The 26306-nt window shown below is 37.3% G+C and overlaps 3 protein-coding genes across 3 annotated transcripts; 2 read left to right on the forward strand and 1 right to left on the reverse strand.

The window, feature by feature from the left end:
- Nucleotides 1–178: 178 nt before the first annotated feature.
- Nucleotides 179–6681, reverse strand: nucks1b (nuclear casein kinase and cyclin-dependent kinase substrate 1b). Its single transcript, XM_039652635.2, has 8 exons — nucleotides 6300–6681; nucleotides 4271–4320; nucleotides 3914–3968; nucleotides 3426–3454; nucleotides 3162–3299; nucleotides 2018–2188; nucleotides 1769–1909; nucleotides 179–1599 (listed from the first exon to the last, which is right to left on the reverse strand). Exons 1-8 carry the CDS (start codon nucleotides 6314–6316, stop codon nucleotides 1280–1282), a joined length of 921 nt encoding a protein of 306 aa, XP_039508569.1. The 5' UTR covers nucleotides 6317–6681; the 3' UTR covers nucleotides 179–1279.
- A 2405-nt stretch (nucleotides 6682–9086) lies between these two features.
- LOC120463607 (protein FAM13A) lies at nucleotides 9087–15847 on the forward strand. The gene is made up of 7 exons (XM_089124116.1): nucleotides 9087–9601; nucleotides 11234–11351; nucleotides 11432–11638; nucleotides 11731–11908; nucleotides 12117–12243; nucleotides 12460–12515; nucleotides 12719–15847. The coding sequence occupies exons 1-7, from the start codon at nucleotides 9572–9574 to the stop codon at nucleotides 12825–12827; spliced, it is 825 nt and encodes a 274-aa protein (XP_088980242.1). The 5' UTR covers nucleotides 9087–9571; the 3' UTR covers nucleotides 12828–15847.
- Nucleotides 15848–17785: 1938 nt separating this feature from the next.
- LOC120463608 (chemokine-like protein TAFA-4) lies at nucleotides 17786–23598 on the forward strand. The gene is made up of 4 exons (XM_089124117.1): nucleotides 17786–17934; nucleotides 18817–18974; nucleotides 20937–21061; nucleotides 21274–23598. Exons 1-4 carry the CDS (start codon nucleotides 17792–17794, stop codon nucleotides 21283–21285), a joined length of 438 nt encoding a protein of 145 aa, XP_088980243.1. The 5' UTR covers nucleotides 17786–17791; the 3' UTR covers nucleotides 21286–23598.
- Nucleotides 23599–26306: the final 2708 nt, after the last annotated feature.

Below are 26306 nucleotides of genomic sequence, written 5' to 3' on the forward strand. Positions count from 1 at the left end.
AAAAGACAGCATGGAGTATCAATGTACTGTACCAACGTGAGAGATTAATCTTCAAACCATACAAACTCAGGTTTAATCTGAAGGGGGGCAAGTAAATTAGTATATGATGTCATTTCCATTACAGTCTATCAAACCAAGAAGATGCGCTGTAAAAGTGAAAAACAGGCCAACTACTGGATTTCTTTAAAGATACATTTTATTTTTCCTTGTAAAACAAATTTTTACAAAAATCAGAATAGCGTAATTAAAACAAACATTTATTTGGGATAAATTATGATATAGACTGAAAGGCTACAGGTTAGGATGGAGATACACGCGATAAAAATAGTCTTATGAAGCTGAGAAAGCTATGAATGGTGTGCACTGAATTCAGCTCGTTTTTACCATTCTAATGGCTCGACGGACTGCATTTAAAAAGGCATCTATAAGCATCAAAATATTCTTAAAAAATGCACACATGAAGCATCACAGAGGTCAATAATAAGGTTTTCACTAGCTCACTTCTGACATCACTCACCCCGAGCCCGAGACTCCGCCCACCGACGTACATGAAAGCATGCCAACCATGAAAGAGGTTCAATACAACCATAGAAAAATTCATCTTAGTTCAAATGCTCAGACGGGAATAAGCTGATTTACTAGACTGAATCAAGAAACAACTGCACGGAAAGTGGGAGAAAGTAGCGTACTAGAGCTATGTAACGTACAGTTGATGTAGCAAGGAAAATCACGTGACTGAACTGCAGCCACAACAATCCAGTGCAGTTCATGACGACAAGCGTATATGTTCATTATAAGCCTGTTTTCAACGGTCAATGCCGCTGGGATGAGATCGTGTACAGTAAAAGTCACAAAAATGTGTTTGTTTAGGAGTAAACGAGCAGTTACGTTTCTTCTTCAAATGCGTTTTTTTTTTTTTTTTAAATGAAGGTGCCCATAAAGTGAAGTACAGAGCCTACAGTATAATCTGTATTTTTTGGACACGTCATTTTCATCCTTTGTTATAACAAAACGGTTTCGGCAAATACGTTGCAAAGCTATAATTGAAACATTGATTAGTGATTACTATGAAAGACCGCATTTTGGGATAAGGCCAAACCGTACAGTTTTAGAATAGCTCTGATGATACTTTACAGATTTCGTTCGGAGATATGGTATTTACAAGCTGAGAGACATAACAAACATCCAAAACACTCTTTGAGTATCGTGGGAAATAAATTCTACTGCTCCTCATTAAGAAAAACAGATAACAGACACGTTCACCAGCAGGCGAAAGAGCTCAGTCTTCACCTGATGGAGCTTCCTCCTCAGAAACATCGTCTTTTTCCTCTTTCTCTTTCTCATTCTCTTTCTCCTCCTCCTCCTCTTCCTCCTTTTCTCCGTTGTCATTGTTTTCCTCCCCTTCTGCGCCACTTTCGTCATCCTGCGTCTTCTTCGGGGCGGGCGACTCTTTCCCGTCTTCCTTTTTTGCCTCGTCCTCTTCCTCCTCCTCCTTGTTGCTCTCGATATCTTCATCTTTGGCTTTAGGCGAGGCCTTTTTCACAACTCTCTTAACCTTCGTCTGACGTTTTCCTCTCCTCTTCTTGGGCCCTCGGGTCACTGGGAGAAGATAATTGACTTAATTACTGTAACTGTGACAGGTGAAGGTGTCTAGAGGTAGTTTGTAATTAATTATCAAGTGATTAGTGATTAATTACCAAGGTATTACAGTAGACGTTTTGTTTTTTTTGCAGACATAATCTGATAGTAGGATTATGGGTGGCTTTACCTGAAGCCCTTAGCTTGGGTTTAGGCGATTTCTTGTCTTTGCTTCTCCTGGTCACTTTTGAGATCTTCCGTTTGGGTCGGCCATAATCACTGTCGTCATCATCGTCCTCAACCATAAAGTCCTCATCGCTGCCTGAGTCCTCTATGAGCAGATGAGGGAAGTAAAAAACATCAGGTATCTCACGGTTAGCTAACGTGCCAATGGCAATTTTCTTGAAATAGTTTGACTCTGACATAATACTGTTTGTACCGCCAGTGTAAACGTCACTGTCATCTTCTTCCTCCTCTTCCCCTCCTTCCTCATCCTCACTTCCTCCGTCCCCAAGAAGAATCTCCCTCTGTTTGGACGCAGCTTTAGTGGCAGCCTGACGCACCTGCCGACCCTTCTTCTTCACAACTTTTACCTCATCGTCACTGTCATCTGTGTGTCAAAAGAGCAGGTACATGGTTAATTAACACAAGGTTTGTTAAAATGCATAAACACTAAATCACAACACGGGCATGAAAAAAAAATCGACTGCGTTTTTTCTTAAGTGAATAGGAGCAAGTTGATTAGCAGATGAGAGCAGATTCACATAGTAAAAAGGAACAAAAGAATACAATTCATTAATAGCAGAAAAGAACATGAAGAAGAACACAAAACTGAAAGACTATTATACACATGTTTATATGTTGTTTATATATTATATATTGTAGAAATTAAACTGGAATCCCAATTTGAGTTAGTGTGCACTGTGAGGCACTAAAAAAGCATTAAAGCACTGCGAAACATCTAACATCTTCCCAAACTACATTATCATAAATATAGTTTATTATTATGAAAATACCCGAGATGCCTTGAAGAACTCGAATACACCATATATTGCGGCAGTCGTGTGTTTATTTTCTTTGTGTTTAATAAGTAAGTGTTTCTAACTTCTTCTTTTTATTCAACTATAATAGCTTGATGCATTTGTCCACATTAGGGATTTCATGAAACATAAGTTATATTATTTCTGTAAGGCATATTTGGAGTTTCCTTCCAGCTTCCAGTATGAATTAGCACTCACACGCTCAGCAATGCTCAGTCCACCAGATTCTTTTTAGGCTTTTTCACATATAAACATTGATCAGTGAACATACTATGGAGCACTCAAATATGATGCCATGAGTAATTGACTAAACTCTTATACACTACCAGTAAAATGTTTGACCACACTTCACTGAAAATATATCCCATGATTTTGGATGTCAAAATATTTAATATATTACATTATGAATTGCCAACATATGCCATTGTTGTTATACATATTGTGCATTTATTTTTTTAAAAGGTAAAATGCCAAACATGCACAGAAAGTAGTTGTCAGACGTAACTGAATGACTATGTAATGAAGTGTTTATACTGGTAATACCTGCAGCCCTTTTCCGTTTAGCTGTTGCTTGTCTCCCCTTGCTGGCCTCTTTAGCATCAAAATCACTGTCACCACCATCATCATCCTCTTCCTCATCCTCCCCATAGTCATTGTCATTGTCATCATCACTTAAATCCTCTGGAATATTGGGATAGAAAAACATTTTGTCAGAATGTTTAATAACTGAATAAAAAAAGAATCAATATAAAATAATTCGAAATAAATTTAAATAGAAGCAAAAATAAGTTAAAAAAATTGACTTACTCTTGTGATCCTTGATTCGAGAATCATCACTACATAGGAAGAAATACAGCAATATATAAAATAATTCAGACAAAATACACAGCCTTCATGAATTTAAACAAATAGTGTAATGAATATGTATGGAGCTCATAAATAATTTTAGAAATGAAGGAAGCTAAAATAAACACATGAAAACTTGAGAGTGGTGTTTAAAGGGTTAGTTCACCCAAAAAAGAAAATTCTGTCATTAATTAAGGAGAGCTCTAAGATATCAAAAAATAAAAAATAAATAAAAAAATCTTCATTTGTGTTCCGAAGATTAACAAAAGTCTTACAGGTTTGGAACGACATAAAAGTGAGTAATTAATGACAGAGTTTTCATTTTGGGGTTAACCATCCCTTTAAACTCAAATATTACTTTTACAACCAGAAATGTATTAGTTTTGCTATCATTACGTTCTTAGTTACTACATATGTACTAAAAAATATAACGAATCAGAGAAACTTACCTGCGTTTTACAGATGTTTTCTCAGGTCGTTCCGATTCTTTTGCATATTCCTCATCTGTATCAAATCATTCAGGTTATTAGCTTATATATCAAATCATCAGGTTATAAAACAGCATGACTTCACAGCACACTGAATCTAATAAAGTAGTAATGCAGCACATTGACATTATCTAACCCTAGAGAAGATCTTTTTCCATTATTATTATTATTATTTATAATAACTTCCATTACTTTTCCAACCCTGGAAGAAAACACTTTCACTTTCCCCGCCTTATATTTCATGACTGTGGGAAAACCATGTTAAGTGGGACACAATAGTGAGGTGTGCAACAGGATATTTGCATTGGAGGAATTTACCTGCATCGTCAGACTCTTGGAATTGTGCATAGTCAACCACCCTTTTATTCCTGTGCACGAAGAACAGGAAAGGAAATATAAATGACCAATAATATAAATCCACAAGGACAAACATGTATGCAATATGTTTAAAAATCATGTATTACTAGTCACAACACAATGAAATAAAAATGTACTATTCTTATTTTGTTATTAATATTGCACTATTTATAGATTATAAATCATACAGCAAATTATATGCTATTATCCTCCCTCTTCTTTGATGACGAGGACGGAATCAACCTTTCACTCACATGACAACAAAACGATAGCGAACCACAACCATCCAATCAATTCCAGATGGACAAAAATCAAGTCCTGCTCTACTTTTATTCTTGTTTGAGAAGCAGTTTCACTCGTATTTGCATCACAATAGGGAAGAAAAGACAAAAGCAACTTCCGATTCATGCCGACTTTAAAACTTCGACCTATATTTGAAGAGTTCAGATGCAAAAGCCTTTAAGTGCCATTTGAAATTTTCTTCTAAAATGATCATTTTTATCAAGCTTGTATATTTAAGTTCAGTAATTTCACTTAAATGGCAATGAAGATAACCTATTAATTGTCATTTAAGTGGAATTACTGAACTTAAATATACAAGCTTGATAAAAATGGTCATTTTAGAAGAAAATTTCAAATGGCATTTAGAGGCTTTTGCATCTGAACTCTTCATTTATTAATATCTTATTGCACCATGTTAATGAATTTAGATGCTTTGATTCTTAAATTGCAAAAAAAGAAGATAAATAATATAAAATATAAAAATATATAACATTTATCAACTTAAAAAAAGACATGCAAAAAATTATCAATACAAAAAAAAAAAGAAACCTGACCTGAATGCAGCAGAACTTCTCTTTAGGCTAACAAAAACGAAATCATATAAATCTAAAAATAAATAAATGGTTGCAGATTTTCTGATTCATTCTCCATATGGCAACAGAGTTGTCACTGCTCTTATTTAAAGCAGTGAAGGGGCAGAGGAGCCAGGGGTGCCATGTTGGAGCAGGTTAATTGCCATGCCAACAGCAGCAGTGTGGGGAGGAGGGAGGGACTGTTTGTTCAGATAGGGGCATTGAACTACAGGCCCTGCAGGTCAGACAGTATTCACTGACCACAGGACCTCATCAGTCCATAAATGACACCGACGAGACCAACATTCACTGCCTGCTCCGAGAGGGTTGCATATTAAATAAAAGAACCCGGTTTACTGTTTGACAGATGATAAGCAACACGTTGCCACTGTTCACGTCACTTGGCTTGAGCTCGGGGGTTCATATCGGTTCATTTCAACGCTACGAAATCAACAAGGGCGCATTTAAATACATTTATCGCGAAACGCAAACACATTTGTTGACTTCCCACTTAGGAGCCTTAATTCCTGACTGAAACCAGATCCAAACCAAATGTGCATTAACTACAAACACAAGTTTGCAGGAGAAATGGTTCAAGTCGTGTGTGTGAGAAATAATGGCGCGCGTTCACGCTCAAACACGCTGCCGCTATAAACTAACATCAATGCTCGCGGGGCTAACTGAGGAAAATACGCTAAACTTCCTAAATACGTTACATAGTGTGTCACATTTACTATGAATTACGAAATAATCATAAAGCTATTTATTTGCTTTTTGTATGATAATGCCTAACGTTAGCTGCCTGGTTTTGAACACGAATTCCCCAGCAGTGAAAACTACTATCCCGCTTTTTTATTTAATGCTGGCCGCATGAGGTTAACATAGGCAACGTTACGTTTAGGGATGTAACGAACGACACTGTCATGTTTTTAATGAATTAATATTCGTAAAAATATAAAAAGACGAAAATCTACGTGTTTAGGTGTGATTTGTGCTGTTTAGGCGAGCTAGTATGTAAACACGCGCAGAAAATGCTGGTTAGCCAGTTAGCATTTAGCAACATGGAGAGACCCACACACCGATCACACATCATGTGCGAACCTGTGAAGCAACAGAGACTAATAAAACGCACTTACCTTGAAGGTCTCGCCATTCTGCAGACAGATTGAGAGACTTCTGTTTGTCCAAACTACAATTTTATTTGTAAACCCAGGTGCTGTCTTGCAGTGCAGGCTTTTTGCAGCTAAAATCCAGGTGTCTCTCCTGATGCTGGGAAGCGCTTTCTGTAGCACGGAGCTGTACGAAACTACCTAGATGCAATGCAAACTGCACTAAAAGACGCGCAAATGTGTGCGATCTAGAGCATCTGCTCGCACGCCGCGTTGGTCTGTGTGGGTAGAAAATGGAGAAATGTTGAAGTTGATCCACAGGCCGGATTGACCTGGTTAAGCCTGCTGTCGTATTGTAGCTAACTAATTAGCCACTGCCTGGCCTGCCAGCCAGGAATCTTTTATGAGTAGTAAAAGTGGGATGGGAGTCTGAAGAACGCAAGATGCCCGCAAACCAGGATTGGACGACCCCGCTAAGCAACAGTCCTTTACTACCCACTCTTGATACTTATCAGTTGATTAGATTATTTTATTTGAACTATTTCCAAATCTAGTTTAGTCAGATAATGTTATTAGCATGAAATAACGAAGCCATAATCAGTGTAATAAACTTAGGCCTACTAAAGTTTAAGGGCTGTTTCCAACATCACCAGAGTAAATTAATACATAATATATATACATTCATTCTGATTTATAAAGGGTTAACAAACAGATGGCTGAGAATTATTTTATGTTGCAATTGAAGACTAGGCTACAGGTGTGTAATGCTGTTTTATTTCAAGCAAATGGCTTTCTTCACATTAACCAGAGTTATTCAAATCACACAAAAGTTCATTTGTAGGGTTTTTTTTTTTCTTCCAGCTATTCATGTTTATTTGCACAGTGCTGGCAACGAGTTAAGTGCAATAAGTGCTTTCAGAGGGTTCAGGGTACAAAAAGTATATAGAAAGCCCTTTAGCCTACAGTATCATGGGCAATCTTAACCAAGACACTTTGAAACTGCGTGTCCTCATCGATAGATTCATAAATTGAACCAATGAAGGTTTATAGCAACTATTTCTGAAAATCTATCAATGGGTGTTCAGCGTTAAATTACATGGACATTTTGCAGAGATTTTATGATAAATGGTGTACATGCAAATGTATTTAAAATATACCTACATTTAATACAAAGTTTGTTAATTTGCTATAATTTCTAAACGTATGAATATCTTATATTGAAAAAAAATATTGAAAAACTGTCACTAGGTACCCTTTCAAATGGGACTAATATGTAGACTAGACTAAATAAGGTATAATAGTGAACTTCTTAGGTACCCTTTCAAATGGGACTAATATGTAGACTAGACTAAATAAGGTATAATAGTGAACTTCTTGAAAGGGTTCTGCAGTGATCAGTTAACTTTGATATTCTGTGTGGAACAATATCAATTTTAAAAGACGAGTATTAAAAAGGAGGATTGTCTGAAATAGGTATTATGATATTTTCTCAGATAAACAGATGTATGCATGAGAGACTGCGTCTTATTGTGTAAGAAATTATGTTATTTTGAGTTTCATGTTTCTGGGATCGCAGCCCTTTAAGATGAATAAAATCACTCCATCAGACAATTAAACTTACAATTAAAATCAAACATAACTTTTCATCTAACTTACAAAATAGAATATATTTATAAAACATTGTTACGTACACATTGTAAAAATGAATTATATAGTTTTAATTGTTTAATACAGCCTAGTTAGTTAGGTTAGTTAGTTCACCCAAAAATGAAAATTCTGCCATTAATTACTTCCCCACCAGGGGGCCCCAAGAGCACACGAAATGACAGCTTGATTTGTATTATTATTTTTTTTGTGATAAATTATTATGTGAATGAAAAATAATACAAAATAATAAAATAATACAAAGTAATACAAAAAATTGCATGTTAACAGCCAGCCGGATGAATTGCAACTGCAAGCACAGTCAGACTGAATGATTTGGATTATTGAAGTGGATAGAACAGAAGAGGCAGCAGCATTGCTGCAAAACTGTCAGAAATGTCAAAAAAGGCAAAAAAAAAAAAAAAAAACAGCAAGATAAAGGTATGTATATAAAATTTATGTAAACTCATCTTTGTGGGCTAGCATTAGCTGGCTAGTTAAGTAACATAGCCTAGGCTAGGTAGTATATGTCTTAGGAAAGTTCATGTTGGGATGTGCGGTATCACAATTTTTGCTCGTGGACGATTAAAATGTCTCCTCGATCTGCTTTTGAAGAAATAGTGTAGTATTGTGCTAACGTTACAAATTACAGCGAGCATTCTAATGATCCTTTGCAGTTATGCCTCAGTCCCAATATGCTACAACTCCTTGTACATTTACATCTCACGTTAACGATATGGTACGTTGCTCTATACTGTCAAATTCTCACAATGTACATAAACACAGTTCTATACCTAAAGTAAAAGTAATTAGTTGTGTGTCTGCATGATGGATGCAGGTCTTAAAGTGACAGCAGCTTAATAGTAAAAATGTTTGCCTGGTCACCCACAAATGAAAATGTTGTCATTATTTACTCAAATGTTGTTCCAAACCTGTATTCATTAATTTCTTGTGCTCAACACAAAAGAAGATATTTTGAGGATGTGGTTATTATTGTGTAACCAAACATTTTCTGGTTCCTATTGACTTCCATTGTAGGAAAAAAAAAAATATAGAAATATATTATAATATAATATAAATATAATAATTTAAAGGTAAATACGATTTAATTAAATAAAAAAGAAGAAATATAATCAAAATGAAATAAGCTTTCTGGACAAACAAAAAAAAAGTTTAGTTAAAACATAATTAAGTGGCTAAAAACCTAATTGTTTGTGTTTAAATATTGTAAAATGTTCTTTACATTTCTGTAATTTAAATGGTAATGAATGCACTAATGGTTTGTTGATGGTTATTAACACAACTAGACTGCTCAGCAGATGGAATGCACAAAATAGCGCGCTTATGACGTGATAGGTTTTCATGGCAACAGAATTCTTTGTTGGGTGTTTGTTGGCGATAGATGTGGTTTGTGGTTTTGTTGCGGTTGGCGAGTTTATACAGTTATTGGATTTATTTGTTTATTGATTTTCGGTTTTTGACTCTCTTTCGGACTTTGACTATCGGCTTTGGATTCCCTTCTGTTTTGACGCTTGTTTTCGGATTTGTTTGTTTTGGATTCCCGGTTTTGACCCTTTTCTGTTTTCGACTCACGGCTTCGGACTCGCGGATTGGTTTACAGCTCGTCGACTGTCGACGCCCACCATTTCATTGAAATGGGGGTGAACGGAGTTGTATCAGTGTGTGTAAGTATGCGATATGCACACAGCACACTATGCTAACAATTGGACAAAGGTTGACTTCCAGTAAAGAACTTGATAAATTTGTGTTAGAATCAGCTTTCTTATTTTTCAGTCTTGTTCTAAATGTCAAGTATTGAAATTAACAATAAATTGGTGTAAGTGAACCCACATGAAGAAATGCTATTATGCGTTGCATTATAGCCTACGCTATTATGTAAATGCAGGGCTCCAGACTGCGACCAAATGGTCGCATTTTGCGACCAAAAATTGAGAGTGTGCGACTGAATCCAGTCGCACATGTGCGACCAGTAAATTTAACACGTTAAACGCATGGTAAAGCGTGGAAGAGGCGCGTCAATGAATCTGTGACAAGAATAGCGCGCGTAAACGTTTGTGGGAAGGAGACGGAAACAAATATCACAAACTGATGTGCGTCTGAGCAATCAGCGATCTATTGACTCTTTAGTCGTTACCTAGCAACGAATGCAAACAAAATGAAAGTGGAACGAAAATACGCCACTCATGTATGATTAGGACCGTGGAGCTGCAGCAGCGATCCGAACCATTGACAAAATAAAGCCCCGAACTTGCCAGTCGCGGGCCGATCTCGCTCACGCAACACTGTTACTAGAGCCAGTGAAGAAATCCATTGAATTCGCCTCAGAATTAATAACATTAACACCACGAGATCCAGTGAACACTCCGATTCGGCGCAGAGTTCTGTTATAAACCATATCAAACAGCGCTGACGTGGAAACCAGGAGAAACACTTATAGAAGGCTTTCAGTCCACAAATCAGCCTAACAGAACCATGAATTTAGGCAAGTTAACTCTTATAATATGATAATGTGTAAGTAGCCTACTACACATCCTTTCCCAGCACTTCAATAATATCATATAAATGTTTTATTTTTTTGTATTTTTTATGTGATTACCATACCAACACATTTTTTGTTCATCCTTTAAAGATTGTCCTTAAACGAACAATTTTAAGATGTTGGAAAACTCTTATTTAAACACTTAAAATAATAATAATAATACCATTGTAAACAGTAGGATGTTTATTGGCTATTTTCACTCCATATACATATTTTCACTACTTTTATTAATTAATATTAAGACATTATAAATGATAAAAACTAAAGTTAATTTCATCTACACCCTAAATTAAGCTTAGTGATTTATTGTTAGCCCCAGTGCTACCAGATTTTTTTATTTTTATTTTTTTATAGAACTGTGAGTTCTCATTTGAGGTGATGCTGCCCTTAACTTTGGGTCTGGAGCCCTGTGAAGTTAAAATAAAACAGCATATCATAATGTTAAGTCTATTTATAATTAAAGAATTTGTCAGTATTACAGTTATTTTGTGGGAAATTTGAATAATTGCATTGCAAGCTTATTGAAGGTGTGCCCCTAATTTTTTTGCTTGCGCTCCTAAAATTTTCAGTCAGGGGCAACAGCGCTCCTAGTAAAAAAAGTTAGTCTGGAGCCCTGAAATGTGATATTTCCTGACTCTACATCCTTTAAGAAGCTGTCTAAAAAGTGTGCTTTTTAAAGTTATTTTCTCCTGCACTTTTCCCTGTCCAGTAGCCTACATTTCCTTGTAACTCCCTGTTTTTCTGAACTTGTGTTCAGGTGGAAACACAGAAGACTGTGTTTGGTGTGCCTCTGATCGGCCTGAGGAAGAGTGGACAGATGAGGCAGGGTCTTCCTCTAGTGCTCATGCACATAGTGGAGTTTGTGGAGAAGCATGGTGAGTGTTTTTGCCAGTGTTTCTCAGTGTCCATGTATGCTGAGATTGTGTGTTTTTGTTAAATGTGTGTTTGTGTTTAGGTCTCTGTGAGAGTGGCCTGTTCCGGGTTGGCGGGGAAGTGAAGCTCTGCCACGAATTGAGGAAAAGTTTTGACCAAGGAAGCTTTCCTGATCTTGACAGTGAGAATATTCCCACTACTGCCTCCTTGTTCAAACTTTTCCTCAGAGAGTTGCCTGGTGGACTTATTCCAGATTCACACAGGACACGACTGCTGAAGGTGTTCAAGGGTAGGTGGTGAGGAGTGAACATTTTGGGTACTTGCTCCACAAAAAGATTGACTCATCAAATCTGATTGAATCTTCTTCATTGTATCTTACAGATTCAAAAGAGGAAGAAATGGATCAGGCTTTGAGGATGATCCTGAACCATCTTCCAGAGGAACATTTTAACGTCCTCTCCTATCTTCTGCACTTCCTGTCCCGTGTGGCTGCTGAGAGTCATTTAAATCAGATGACATCCAAAAACGTATCAATAGTTTTTGGACCCACCATCTTTCAGTAAGCGTTTATGTGTGTGTGTTCAGCTGATATAGTCTGTACTCCAAAGCACATCATGTAACTCAGGACTGAGGTTTCTAGAATTACATGTACAAGTTTTCAGGATCTTATGAGACACAGAGACCAGTCTGATGGAGCTGTCAATCATAAAAGGAAGATGGGTGTTTGGTGTATAGTGATGTGACACGTTTGTTATCTGTGTGTGCAGCGTTCCTCTCGGCCCCACCGTGATTCAGGAACAGGGGCTGTGTAACGATTTGACGGAGCACCTCCTGAACAACCTGCAACATTTGCTGCCGAACATGTACCCTCATGCATCCACCGGCATCACAGCAGTGAGTTTATTCTGTGTTATAAGTTTATGTTTTAAATGATGGTGGCATCTGATTGGGTTTAGGAATTTAATCTCTCATTGTATAAATAATTCAATTAAATTATTAGTCATTGCTAGTGTTTAAGAGTGAAAATGATAATACAGAGGCTAATTCTTTAGTTTTGTATTTGTATGAGAGATTGAAAATGCTTAGACCTGTGTTTGTATATTAGAGGAGGCAGGGGACTGCATTGACGAAGAGTGTGTCAACCAGCTGTCATTCACAGAAATGAGGTACATATGCTGAACACACAGTCACACGCACATGCACACCTGAATTGTTGGCAAACGGTTGATGATCAAATGCATGCACAATCACATACACCCACAAACATGCACACGTACAGTAGGATTCTGGTCATTATGGGTTTATTTAGAACCATTTATTGTAGAGTGCTTGTCAGTCCATCTTCACGCTTGTTCTGTGTATTTTCCAGATCAAAGCTCCCTAAAACTGGACGGCTTGGGCGAGTGAGAAAAAGATTACGCAGTTTTGGGAGAAAGTTTTTCTCATGCTTTGGCAGATTTTTATCTTTTTATCTTTAAGATTGATCTGTTTGTTGCCCTGCATGTGCCTATATGAAGTTTAGAAATGAAGTTTTACTGTGTTAGATGTGAATAAGTTAAGATTAGATTAGATTTAGTCATACAGGTAATGAATGTGTAGAGTGGACAAACGTGACCTGTTTTCTTACTTTTTCATTACTTCACCACACAGTAACAAAATCAAGCCTGAAGATGCAGCAATGGAGACCTAGACTAGAAGAGAATGGGGCCGGTGACCCAAGATGACCCGGTGACTGCAAGATACTAGACTCGGAGAGGGTCAGTGGAAGACAAAGAGGCCAGTGAGGATCACCAGAAGACAATGGGGCTGGTGACCCTCAATGAAAGATACTGGGGCCGACACTGTAAGGCAGGGGTTTTCAACCTTTTAGGATGTTTTAGGACCCCCCCCAATTTCAATTTCTATTTCATTCGTGCCCCTCACCGTCCCAAAGTGCATGCAAACGAATCATTGCTATACAAGTTGTGAAGAGGTTCAATGTTTGGAAGGAAGAAAGGTGGCTGCGTGACTGGGACTCGCACGTTTTATTTACAAAAGTCAAATCAACAAACAAAAGTCACGCCAACAGCCCATTCACCGTAGCCTTGCTACATACAAAACAATCTCACAATAATTGTACTATAATTGTACTCTCCTGTATTATGTGCTGCATATAGCGTGCATAAAAATAGTTACTATATTGAAACAGTACATATTTAGCTTACCTAATGTGATGGCTGAGCCTGTTTCTGAGAGCACAACATACCAATCCTATCCATAAATTATCGTCCACGGTCAATAAGCGTGAGCGATACTTGCTTTTGATGTAAGTTAATATAGAAAATGTTGCTTCGCTGGGCCAAGTTGAGGCAAAAGGCAAAAGTATATCAATTGCAAGTCTCTCAAGTTCAGCGTACTCTGTCTCCACTGACAGCCAGAATTCCGGCAGTGTGTTCGAGTCAAATGTCTTCAAAGTTCGGTCACTTGAAAGGCCCAGAAGGGCATCCTGCTGATTTGATGACAGACTCACTGCACTTTCGATGAAGGGGTTACGAACCCAGTCGTACTGGTTACAATGCTGCTCAGGAAAATACTTATTGAAAGTGCAGACAGGGCTTGTAGATGGATAGTTTTTTCTTTTTTTGGATCATCCCAATTAAGCTATTTTTCCATGAGAAATTCATCCAAGGTTGGGAACATGTCTACATTTCCCCCATCAACCTCCATCGCTCCGATTTCCTCACAAACCCCACAATTTTATTAGACATTGTTAGTTGGCTTGAATTAGGCCCCTGAAGAGTTGAATTAAGGCTATTGAGTCTATCAAAAATGTCAGACAAGTATGCATCTGTGAGCCACTTTGAGTCAGTAAAGATATTTGCAAAGCAAGATGCACAATCGAGCAGAAAAAGTCTTAGTTCGTCACGCAATGCAAATATGCTCTGCAAAATTTTACCTCTGGACAATCACCGTACCTCCGTGTGCAAAAGTAACGATTCATATTCTGACCCCATTTCTTTGCATAATAGGCCAAACAGTCTTGTTTTTATGGGGCGAGTCTTGATGAAATTGATCATTTGTGTTGCTGTTTTAAGCACTGCGTTCAATTCGTCAGGAAGAGTTTTTGCTGCAAGGGCCTCCCTGTGGATCATACAGTGAGTGAAACGCACATGCGGAGCTACTTCACGAACCAAAGTAACGTTTTTTTTTTTTTTTTCCCTAATATGGCTCCCGCTCCGTCTGTACACACACCGACACATTTGTCCCAACAAAGACCAAGTTCATCCAATTTACCATTGAGTTTTTCAAAAATATCTCTTCCGGTGCATGTTTTTGCCATTGCTGAGCAAAATAACAGATCTTCAAGCAATTTTCTCTAATGACGGTAGCGAACAAATACAAGTAGTTGCGAGGAGGAGCTTGAGATGTTGGTCGAATCGTTTAATTGTAAAAAAAAAAAGAAATTCCGTCACGTATTCTCTCAATTTGTTGACATTTGATGTCAGTTGCCATTTCAGTAATATGGCGGCTCATAGTGTTGTCTGATTTGTTCAATGTCACTGGCAAACTTATCTCCGAACATATTTCTACAGATGGCCATTGCTGCTGGACGAATGAGGCTCTCAGCAATTGTATGAGGCTTTTTGTCCTTGGCAACTAAATATGCCACCTCATATGATGCTGTAAGCGCTTTGACTGCCTCAGTGGTTTGGCTGGTCATAGTTTGTTTTTGATTTTTTAATCCTGATTCTTTCCGGCAAAAAAAGTCGACCGGTTTATCTTTTAACGTTGGGTGTTCAGTTTGTAAGTGACGTATTAGTTTCACAGGTTTCAAACTGTCATTTGCAAGCACCTCAGAACATACAACACACTGTGAACGTGGTTCGTGATTAAGCGTGATGCACATGAATGGGATGGGGGGGGGGGGGGGGGGGCACAGGTTGAAAACCCCTGCTGTAAGGCACTGTGGCAGGTGACCCTCACTGCGAGACACTGAGGCTGGTAAACTTCACCCTCAGACACTAGGGCTGGTGTTGGTCACCGTAAAACATTGGGGCCAATGAAGGTCACCAGATGACACTGGGGTCGGTGAGGATCATCACACAGCACTGGGATATAGGTTCCTTAAAGACTTTAGGGACGGTGAGGGTCACCAGAAGACTCTGGGGTCGGTGAAGGTCACTGCACAGCACTGGAGCCAGTGAAGTTTACCGCAAGACACTAGGGCTGGTGAGGGTCACCTCAAGACATTGGGTCTGGTGTGGATCACTGCACAGCACTGGAGCCGGTAAAGGTTACCTCAAGACACTAAGGCTGGTGAGGGTCACCTCAAGACATTGGGTGTTGTGTGGGTCACTGCACAGCACTGGGGCCGGTAAAGGTTACCTGAAGACACTAAGGCTGGTGAGGGTCACTGGAAGGCACTGAATTTGGTGATGGACGACATGTGATTTATAAAGATACAGACAAGACAGATGGTGTTGTTGACTCTGAAGTGTTGACTCTGAAGCTGATTCAATTAAAACTTGTCATCTTCATTCAATTAGTAGTGACTCTTTTTTCTTTATTAGGTCTGTGCAGTCTTTTGTTTGTAGTTGATCATGCAAAAAAATATTTTCAAGATTTGTTATCACAACATAGTTTCTTTTGTCAAATCAACTTTATAATAATTTATTTAGTTGAGATAACTTATTATTTTGACTTTCTGATGATTAAATTAATCTCCTTCATTGTATTAACCCACTTTTTCCAGTTCAATCAACTTAAAATTTTAAAGCAACCCAGGTTAGTTACTTTTTTTAAGTTAAGCCAACAATATTTTTTACAGTGTAGGAATCACAACATTTTTTTCTTTTGTCAAATCAACTTAAATAATTTATTTAGTTCAGATAACATATAATTTTGAGTTTCTGATGATTAAATCATTCTTTCAAAATCATTCAATCAAAATCATTCAATCAAAATTTAGAAAAAGCCCAAATTCCAAGTTCACTAGTTCAGCTAAATAAATACATTTATTTACATCAAAATAAAACAAAACACCTAATTTTAAAATACTTTTGAACCCTTTTATTGGCTTTTTATTGAAAGTTTCATTTTTTTATTGGTGCTGTATCAATAAACATGAATGTAAATGATAAAATGGAAAAAAGTATATCTTCCAGGAAGATATATTATACGAGCTATTAAATAAAGATCCTTGTTACTAACACGAGTAATCGCCTTTAGAGTAGTAATAGAAAGGATCTGAATGTGAACAGATGGTCTCTTGATTAAGTTTGATACTGATGCGGGGAGCGTCTTCCTGAGGACTTTCATAAACCAGCACTGAACGAGTAGGCTACATGAATCGGGTGGACATTGTTTTCCTGAGGAAATGCAGGTAGGCATTTCAACTATTTTTTTCATTCGTTTACAAAATGATGGTCAAACATTTTAATTTGTATGTGTCCGTGAAAATTACGAGTAGCCTAAAGTTAACGCCGCGTGGCTCCATTTTGTAGGCTACGTCCGCGCATAGAATACTGTGATGAAAAAAGTTATCGATGTAGCTTACTTAGCTAATTGCACACACGTATCGATTTACATTATTATTAGTTTTAATCCCGTCTCCATATACTATCCATAACAGATAGAACAGAAATAGCAATATGACGCAATGAGATTCACAAATCAGCCAGTCATTATTCAAGTAATATAGTGTAGGCTGTTGCATTGTTTTTCAGTACTATGAATTCGTTTATAATGGTCTTTCTCGCTTATAACCTGGTTTGTTTTTTCTTTAACTTTCGATAAAAAATATCTTTAACCATTTTTTTTAATCTTTTTCAAATAAAAAATATGTCAGTTGCATATAATAAGCTCATAAGTGACAGATTTGCAGTTTATTGTGAAGTTGCTGAGCTTTAAAAATGTGAGAAAATCCTGAATATGAATGTTATCCTGACTAAATTTTTTTGTGTGTGTGTGGTTCTATTGCCACCAGCCTGGAGACCTAAAAAATCACCAGGGAGCAGTTTTCCATAGTCAGGTACTATGAGCACTTGTGTTGAAAGACACTTTGGCAGAGTTGCAGATCGGGAGATGGAAGATCAGATTAACCCAGGGACTTGACAGTAATACCAGCAACAGTAAATTATTTCCCTTACAATTTGTTTCTTTCTAAGCGTTGCTGAAGATGATGGTGATGCTTAACCTCAGTACATTAAATGAAGGATAGTCGTACTATCCTAAGATTTTGCTATTTGACTTTTGAGGCAGAGCAACGAAAATGGTTAATAAGTCGCACAAAGTGTCATAACATTTAAATTTCTTGTTATTTTACCTGTGATTTTGCTTTAAACTTTGGTCACATTATGTTGTTTTTAAATGTGCGATAGAAATGCATGCACAGAAATAAATATTTATTGAAAGAATGATCAAGACAAAATACACTCCTTTTTTATCATAGGAAAATGCAAGCATGTCCTGCAAAATGGAAATCTATGTGAAGCTTATCTACAGGAATACAGTAAGGCAGAAACCAAGGGCTCTTCTGCTTGTGTGTGTGTGGCTCCTGTGCTCACAGTCAGTGTCCAGCAGCAACCAAAGCTCTCGAGGCCAAACCGGTAAGCTAAGCCAACTAGTGCAACATCTCTTTTTTTGTCCCCCTTAGGTCTCATTACTCACACTGGACACACACTTATATAGCCCCACTGGGAGCACAATCAGACCACTGCTAATAACAGCTAAACACTATTTGCCACCTAGTTATAACTCATTCAGTCATGAACATAGTGAATCTAAAATGTCATGAGGTGGCTGGTATAGCTTTAAGTATATATTTGCATCCATAAAGTCAAATAATATGATCAAATATAATATAAATAATATAATGTTTGACATGCATATATGCATATCAAACTGTTATTTTATAGATTTATAATTTTATTTACATTAAAAAAAAGCTTTTGAGTTTTTATTGATTTTATATTGATTAACTGATTTTTAAAATGAATAATATATTGTGCTTGAATTTATTTTTATTTAAAGTTGCCTTCATTTAGTTTATTTATTAGCTTTTTATTTAGTTAGCTTTCATTTTTTATTTATTTCCAGTTAATAAGTTTAGTGCTTCAACTTAAATTTGTTTCGGTTTATTGCTAAGGCAACATTTTTTTTCAACCAAGATTTATGTTTGATTTCAGCTTTATTTCAATCAACATAAATGTTTTTAATAGTTTTAGTTTAAGTTAATGATATATACCGTGTGGCAAGATAAAAACACACACACACACACACACACACATTTTAATAATAATTTCAGTGCTGCTTTTAATAGTCACTGGATCAGAGCTCAGAGCAACTGTAGTGTTGTTTATGTCCACGTGAGGGCGCCAGGGCATTAGAAATAAAGTTATCTGTGCCTCTGTTTTCACAAAATTTGAAGCTGTGTGTACACTGTACGCACATATGACAAATATGTCTAACTGTCTTTCTATCAATTTATGGTCGGTCTGAAGTAAAGCCAGGTACCTGTGAAGTGGTGGCGGCTCATCGGTGCTGTAATAAGAATAAAATCGAGGAAAGGTCTCAGACGGTTAAGTGCTCCTGTCTCGCTGGACAGGTTGCTGGAACTACCCACACCCAACCTTCATGTGTAGATGGTATGTCTGTATCTCATTAACCTCAAATTACTGTAAGAAAAAATGAATCATGGCTAACTGCATCAGTGACAGCTCTCTATTATCATGTGTGATGCTGCATCTGCACCGATAGGTGTCAGTACAGCCCATTACTGTCGTATTGGTCAAAACAAACTAAAAATGACTTGGTATGACAGCATAAGACGCAGTGATAGTTTGCAAACTCCTGTTGCATTTAGTTTCAAGAACCGGTTGGACTTCAGGGCTGCTTTTGATTTAAAACTCCAGCAACATTGGCTTTCTCAAGCTGTCACTCTCCTTAGATTTAGGCTTTGAGCTGTGAATCTAATCCTGCTCTCCCAGTTTGTTGACTCTTCAATCAGCAGATGTTTTGGAGGGATTTACTGCCGCCCGCACCAAGTTTATTGCTGCAGGTATCTCTGTTTTAAGTTTTCTGCTGGAAAACTTTATTTGTTTATTTATTTATTTTAGGCATGCGCCAATATTGAAATTCTGCCTGATACAATAAACTAATAATTAATTTTCTAACCAGTAAATGGCTGATATTAATTGTCTATAGTGTTTTGTCTAAATAAATGAAATGTGTACACATCTGTTTAATTTTTTTCCCCTCAGCAGGGCAGTTTTGTCAGCATGGAGCATTAATCAGCCATATTTGTGTCTTTCTGTGTAGTTTCAGCATGCAGGTTTGTCTCTGTGTGGGTTTGAGTGGGTTTATGTGCATCTGAGAGGTGGGCAGTGAGCTTACGTGGGTGTGTTATCATCATGGTCATTTTTACGCCTCTGAGAAGATTTAACAGACCTCGATATTTCACAATTTGCTATCAATTCATTTCAGTTATTTGTGATTTTTATACATTCTTACTACACTGATCTCTGAAATACTTGATTCTGTCTGTTGTGGAAAACATTTTGATCATTGACCGCTGTCTCTGGCAAAAAAAAAATATATATATTGAATTTTATGTCTCTCTTATCACTCTGCAGTCTCTTGATTCTCACATAATGAAGTAATTTCAACTCAAAGTAGTCTTTTATGTCCTTGTTATATTTATTTACTTGGAAAGTAGGCATTTAATAAGCAGGATAATGAAGTCAGCTTGTAATTATCACAAAATAAACCCCTCCAGTACTTACACTGCTGTTCAGTAAGCTTTTTTTCTTCTTCTTTCTGCAGTAAATTGTTCAATTGTTCTGCATTCAATTAATCAAAGAATCCTGAGTTTCCACAAAAATAAGCAGCACAACTCTTTTCAATATTGATAATAATCAGAATGTTTTCTTGAGCATCAAATCATCATGTTAGGATGATTTCCGAAAGATCATAAGACATTTAAAGGAGCTGTATGCAAGAAACTTATTTCAATTAATCATAAATTAATCATGACATTAATCATGTTCATTTCAAATACTTATATCACTGACAAAAGTCGTCCGGCCAGGATATTGTCATTTAAAAAGTGAACTTGCAGCCCTTGACTGATGTTGTGTTTTGGTCTTATGCTCCACCCTCCACCGATCTACCAATCACGGAGTCAGTAGTGTTGCGGCATTCGGGTTGCCAGCTCTTCTCTAGTTACCACAGCTGCAGCTACTAATGTGTCAGAATCGGATAAAAAAAATTCTAAAGTTGCGAAACCCCAAAAAACTCGATATGAATCCGAAATACTTTTACAAAGTCCGAAATAAATAATTAACAGAAAAAAAACTCACCATGTAGGACTCGTCACTTGCCATTGGAAGCTTTTTGTAGCAGCCTACATTCCTGCTGGATCCTGCAGCATATCTGGCAACCTCGAGTCATGGGGGAAGGCGGGGATAACTAATTTGAAATTGATTGCAGTACCAGTTTTGGCCACAATCTTGCATACGGCTCCTTTAAGACTGAATCAATGGTGAAAAATCAGCTTTACCATCACAGCATGGTAATTTCACTCACTTTTTATTTTAATCCCCTCTCAGCATCAATCGTGCGGATGAAGTGGTGGTGTCAAATGGAGCCATGCTTAAATGGTGAAGAGTGTAAAGTATTGCCTGACCTCACCGGCTGGTCCTGCAGCTCCGGGAACAAAATCAAAACTACCAAGGTGAGTGTAAGGCCTGGTTTTTGGATAGAGTCCACTGTTATCTAGAAGTGTAGTCAGCAGTTTGACTACCACCACATACACGTCAGAGCTTCATCATCAGATCTTTTAGGTTGCTTATTTGGACTGTACATGCGTCAGTTTTTTAGTTATTCATTGGTAATTCTACCATGAAATATCTTCTAAAGTGCTTCTTGGCCCTTCTTGCCTTTTAGGTCACACGGTAAAGCAACACTTCTGTGGACATGTGATGACAACTCATAATTTCACAGGAATGTATTTTAAAATCAGATCTGCAAATGTCAACAGAAACACTCGAGCAGAAACATGCAAACTGTGAACTATGACTGTGAGAAAAGTTCAGATGATGCAAGACATTAAATTATCTTTTGAACTTAATCAAAGATTTATGAAAAAATTATATTTTACCCACAAAAATATTGATCAGTTATGTTTCTTGAGCAGCAAATCACCATATTAGAATGATTTCTGAAGGATCATGTGACACCGAAGACTGGAGTAATGATGCCGGAAATTCAGCTTCGCCATCACAGGAATAATTACATTTTGAAATATAGCTGTGAAAAGCAATTATCAGGGTTCAAGCACTTTGAGGCATTTAAGCACATGCGTAAAAAGATATTATGTTTTATTTACCAAGCATGTAACCACTTAAATCATAGAAGGAAAAGACCATTTACAACCAATACAGGCAATTTACCTTAGGAAATATATGGGTTTAAAGCTTTTTAACAGTTACAGTGTCACATATGGGACGATCTCTATAAAAGTCTTTTTTAGAATCACTAATTTCGTGAAGTTTTGAGTTTTCGGTTAGGATTTCTTGACTTTTGAGGATATTTTGCCACGCCCATTTTCCAAATGACCCTGTAGCCACTCAAAAGGTAAAATTATATTTTTTAAATAATTATAAACAATGGCTGAATCCAAATCCAGTCCAGTAATAGTGTTCACTTGAAGGAGTGAAAGAAAACGAGTGAGTGAATTCGGACACCCGTTGAACATACACTGGTTGTACACACGTTATTGCAGTGCAATGTGGGATTGAATGAGTGCACTCAATAACGTCCACTATGGTTTTGGACACCACTGCAAATGGCTGTCCCCTCAAGTAACACCCTATTTGAGGTTATTGGGGGTGATTTCAGATTCAGCCCTAGAATAGATGAGTGAAACACCACGTGATTACTGAGGCGTAAAACTCGTTTGCTCCATCTAGTGGCCGACTTCTTTCAAAATTCTTACAGACCTCGAGTCGAGGGGCCATGAGTCGAACATGCTCAATGAGTTTTATTCCGATCAGCCTCCATAATCCTGGTCTAATTAGTGCTAATTAGGGCCATGTTTTTTGAGATACACCAATGTCCTTATAGACAATTATGGCACCAAAGACACTGAATGCCAATTTTCCAGTCAATCGGACTAACGGTTGGGTGGTTCTAGACATTTTCATGTTTTTTTCATGTTTAGCGTGACCAAGTGACTACTCACTTGATTGGTGAAAATATCTACTTTCTTTTAGGAGGCATTTTTGTAAAAGTGGCATTAAATGTTTTGCTGAGAAATTGAAATTAAAACTTTTTTCAAAATTATTGACGATCAGAGTAGCGGCCCCGTCAGGCCTATCATGGCGAGCCTTGGTGATGTTGTAGACGGTGTAAGTACTACCACCAGCCTTCAAGGTTTAAAGTCCCTACAACTTACTGCTGATCCTTGGATATTTGAACAATTACAATTGGGTTTCAGCACTATGTGCATGAACCCCAAAATATATTAAAATAGAAAACAGTTATTTTAAAATGTGATGTTAGCCTAATGTATTTTACTGTGTTTTTGATCAAATAAATGCAGCCTGGGTGAGCAACTGAGCATAAGAGACTTCTTAAACGCTATTTCCCAATGTACTTTTTTTTTGTTATTCACAAAAAAAAGTAATACAGTAGATGTGGATGAGGGTGATAAATTGTTGACAAAATTATCATTTTTTTTGCTGTACTATCCCTTTAAGTGTTTATTGGTACATGTGTTTTTTTCTCTCTCCATCTTGATTAATCCATGTTCTCCGAGTTGTAACCAAGTTAACTCTGATGTTGTTTTTGCACAGCAAAACTTCTGAATATTAAGATAAAGCCCCTACCTGCGCACATGTACACAAACACACTGCTCGTCTCTTCATTTTCATCTGCTGACTTAACACACCACCTGCAAGTGGAGGCAAGTAAACATGCAAGTTTGGAGCAAAACAAGCCCTGTTTGATATGGAAATAGAACAGAGGAGTGTGAGAGTGTGTGTGTGTTTATCTGGATGTATGAGAAAGACAGATGGAGAACCAGACTAGGCTGGAGCCCATGTGCTCCTGAGTTGTAGGTTATATTATCATATTAAGCTTTTATTAAAATGTGGGGTTGTGGAAGTAGAGTGGTTCGCTTCTAATTATGACTGTAACAATGGTGAAATTATGTATTAGTTTCCTTACACAAACACATGTAGGGATTCACTGCAGGTTCCAGTCTGTTATTAATTCACACCAGGGTCACCTTGACTGTTCTGAATGATTTGTCATAAGGCTCATTAAGACTGATGACAATTCACTGAATTAATTTGGTGCTTCCCAATGTAAAACTCAAACTTTTTTCAAACTTTTTTAATGTTAATGAATAAATATTCATTATTGAGGTGCCTCTCTGTTGAAGAATGTTGGTATTTTTTCCCCTTTTTGCTCTGCAGTAACCATAAAATTATTCCTGACAGTTTAAGTGGCAAGAGGCAAGATGAATTTGAATGTATTTACGATAAACACATTTCAGGTTTAATGACACAGAACTCTCCTGGAAAGAGTAATTGTTGTGTGTGAAGATCCAGAAAACAGGGTATTACTTATGCATGCCGTGCCTGGCATCAGTCCCCTGGGGAGGGCCAGTGCGCTCCTGTAGTGCTTTAGACTAGAGGAACTGAGGACAGTGGATGTTAGTATACCTGCTTGAATTTAAATGATGTTGGCATCCATAATGAACTTAATGACGGGGGGCTTGAGTTTCACATTCTCACTCTTCTGTTTGCATTGCATTGTTGTTAAAAAGAGTGCTGGCGAATAACTCGATATGCCATTGTTCGCATACTTTAAAGGAAATGAGAAACCCATGCCAACACGGTATGCCAGCATCTTATTATATCCAGCAGTGAGCGGAGGAAGGCTCTGTGGGAAATAAAAAATTCAAATTATGAACTATTTTCGACCAGCAATCTACCATTACCAGGCTCAGGCGGATCCATCTTTTTAGAGGAGAAAATGACCAGGAATGGTTTTGGGGGCAGTCCTTTAGATACAGTATCTTATCCAAAATGTGTTTATTGGTCAGATAATTACCCAAACCCCCCTACATCTCACAGTGGGCCAGAGAATGTAAGGGGGCTTAATAAAGAAAAATTAAGGGGGCGCTTACATAACAACGACGTTTTCAACAAAAAACAAGAACAGCATGAGTTTTGACTGTTCATTTACACAACAACTGCGTTTTAAGGGCCTGAAAACGCTTTCAAAGGTTTCAAAGTGAAGGTTCTTGAAAACGTTAGCATCGTCTTTGAGTGATTCTGTGGAAACCGTGACATCTTGTGCATGCATATTTATCATTAGAATGTCTTCTTTCTGACCCTAGAAGAGGAGAATCATCAGGACTTGACTGGGGCTCAAATTCAGCCATTCCGGCCCAAACGTTTCCCCATTTATGTTTTGCTAAGTCCTTTAAATTGGAATGAACAAATAAATTAATGAATAAAGGACTGAATATACTGCAAATGTGTTTAACAATATTGCACGACTCTTAATTGTTGAATTAATATTTTAAAGTTTATTAGAACTGAACATACTACACAGAATTTTTTTTTTATAGCTTTTTCCTTAATTCATCCAGGCTATAAAGCTCTTAAATTCTCCTTTGTTGCCTAATGAGAAGTTACTGTTATTGCTTGAAATCCAGAATTTAACTGCAAGATCAAGACACAGGCAAAACAGAAAAGCTCCTCATTACCATGGTTTTAAGGTTGTAATATCACAACAACAACAATAATAATCATAATGCTAATAATAAACTATATTTGTAATGAAAAACATCTGTAAAACAATTTCTATAAAACTAGTATTTTTGCACTTCCGGTTCCATTGTCCTGAAGTCAGTGGGGTTTTTTAATATGTTTTTGTTTAAATGACTGAAATAAGGTCTGCGGTTAACAAAAGCTCAATACTTTCATGTTTTATTCTACGGCATAAATAATTGTGTCTTGAAAAAGGTGGTGGCTAAATGGGACTACAGAGACTGACTAACCAACGCATTCTCATTCTAGGGCGCTTAGCCTATTACAAATGCGTATACATCCAACGCACATGGCACCCTTTAGCGTCAGTATAACACGCTTATGTGTTATGTGTAGTTTAGGTGTGGGGTGGGGTTAGGGTTATACCACTAGGAGGCGCCTTCTGGCCCATATATATTTCCATCTCATATTGACGCTAAAGTGTGCCATGTGCGTTGGATGTATATGCATTGTCAAAAGTGTCATTATATGACGCCTTGGGATGAGAACGGGCTGGACTAACAGGTATAGGCAGTTCGCTTTTACAGCCTCGTTATGCTTTTGATTGTGCTCTTATGAACTGTTCTAACTCAAACTTTCTGGGAAAATGTTTTAGATAAAAACTGAAAGATTTGCTGGAAGCTGATGGTAATGTTGTTGAATTTGTGGGACCGTGGTGAAGTTCATTTATTTAGCTTTTTACTTCTTGCAAAACTTGTAAGAATCATATACTTTTGTTGATCACAGAGCTTGTTTTTTTTGCAATAATCCAAAATTCTTTGGAAAAATGGGGAAAATCCTGGGTTTCATCACTTGGCTTTTGATCTTTGTTTCCTATAGGTGCTTCACTGAAAAACAGCATGTAATATGCTGGGGCATGATGGGGTATTGGTGATCAACCAATTTGAAAAAATATAGGTGCTCCTGATGGCCAGTCAATCTACTCCACAGCCAATCACGGGCCTCCTCCTATAGCTAGGGCCCTGGTGCTTCAGCCCCATCTTGCCCTATTGTTAATGCGGGGCACATTAGTCGTTTTCGTGGATTTGTGTGAAAAGAGATCGTTTTGATAATGACTTTTTAGTACATTTTTGTCCTGTAAGCTAAACATACCATTAGATTCTATCACCGTTCATCCTTATTTAGTTCCTTCCA

This window comes from Pimephales promelas, chromosome 20 (genome assembly GCF_988280905.1).
Source record: "Pimephales promelas chromosome 20, fPimPro1.hap1.1, whole genome shotgun sequence".
NCBI classification, from domain to species: domain Eukaryota; kingdom Metazoa; phylum Chordata; class Actinopteri; order Cypriniformes; family Leuciscidae; genus Pimephales; species Pimephales promelas.